Genomic DNA, 761 nt, shown 5'->3' on the forward strand with positions numbered 1-761 from the left:
CGCCCCCGGCCCGGCCCTCCGCCGCCCTCTCCCACAGGGGGTCACTAGCTGCAGGTTGCAGGTGCCGGGAGCATCCTGGGGCGTCCAGGCGCGGGGCCCACGCTGACCGCCCGCCTGTGCAGGTCGTGAAGGAGCTGCTGGCCCAGGGCGCCGACCCCAACCTGCCCCTGGCGCGAGGCCTGGGCTCCGCGCTGTGTGTCGCCTGCGACATCAACTTCGAGCACCAGCGGAGCCTGGACCGCAGGCTGGCCCTGGTGAGGCGCGGGGCCGGTGGCCGCCTGGGTGGCCGCGGCTGCAGCTGGCTTCAGCTGCGGGGTGACCGCGACTGCTCTGGCCTCTGCAGAGAGGTCAGGCGGCACCGGGGGCGGCTGCCCGTCCTCACTGCGCAGCACCGGGCCCTCTCGGGGCAGCGCCGCCTGGGCCGGCCGCCGCCTCCCGTGGCCCTCTCGGACGGTGGTGCCCCAGCTGCCCGAGGGGAGAGGGCCGGGAGGGGCCCCTCCCGCTCCGCCCTGCCCGCTGCCCGCCCGTCTCCGGGAGCAGAGAGCCCCGCGGCCCCCGGTGCCCCTCGCTGGGCGGCAGGGACCCTGGTGCCCTGGCCAGCCCCCCGCCGCTGTCCCCGCAGATCGACCGGCTCATCAGCCACGGGGCCGACATCCTGCAGCCCGTGACGCTCGTGCAGGGGGACAAGGCGGCCGTGGGCACCGCTGTGGACTACGGCTACCTCAGGTTCTTCCAGGTGCAGCCTCGCGGCTCCCACAGGG

The 761-nt window shown here is 76.5% G+C and overlaps 1 protein-coding gene across 1 annotated transcript in view; it reads left to right on the top strand.

Moving 5' to 3' along the window:
* Positions 1–761, top strand: part of ANKMY1 (ankyrin repeat and MYND domain containing 1) — a 79520-nt gene that overhangs the window by 13855 nt on the left and 64904 nt on the right. Inside the window, exons 9-10 of the mRNA XM_012734780.1 lie at positions 123–254; positions 623–736. Coding sequence (XP_012590234.1) covers positions 123–254; positions 623–736 — 246 coding nt within the window. The remainder of the gene's footprint in view (positions 1–122; positions 255–622; positions 737–761) is intronic.

This window comes from Condylura cristata, unplaced genomic scaffold (genome assembly GCF_000260355.1).
Source record: "Condylura cristata isolate star-nosed mole 26May11 unplaced genomic scaffold, ConCri1.0 scaffold00069, whole genome shotgun sequence".
Classification (NCBI taxonomy): domain Eukaryota; kingdom Metazoa; phylum Chordata; class Mammalia; order Eulipotyphla; family Talpidae; genus Condylura; species Condylura cristata.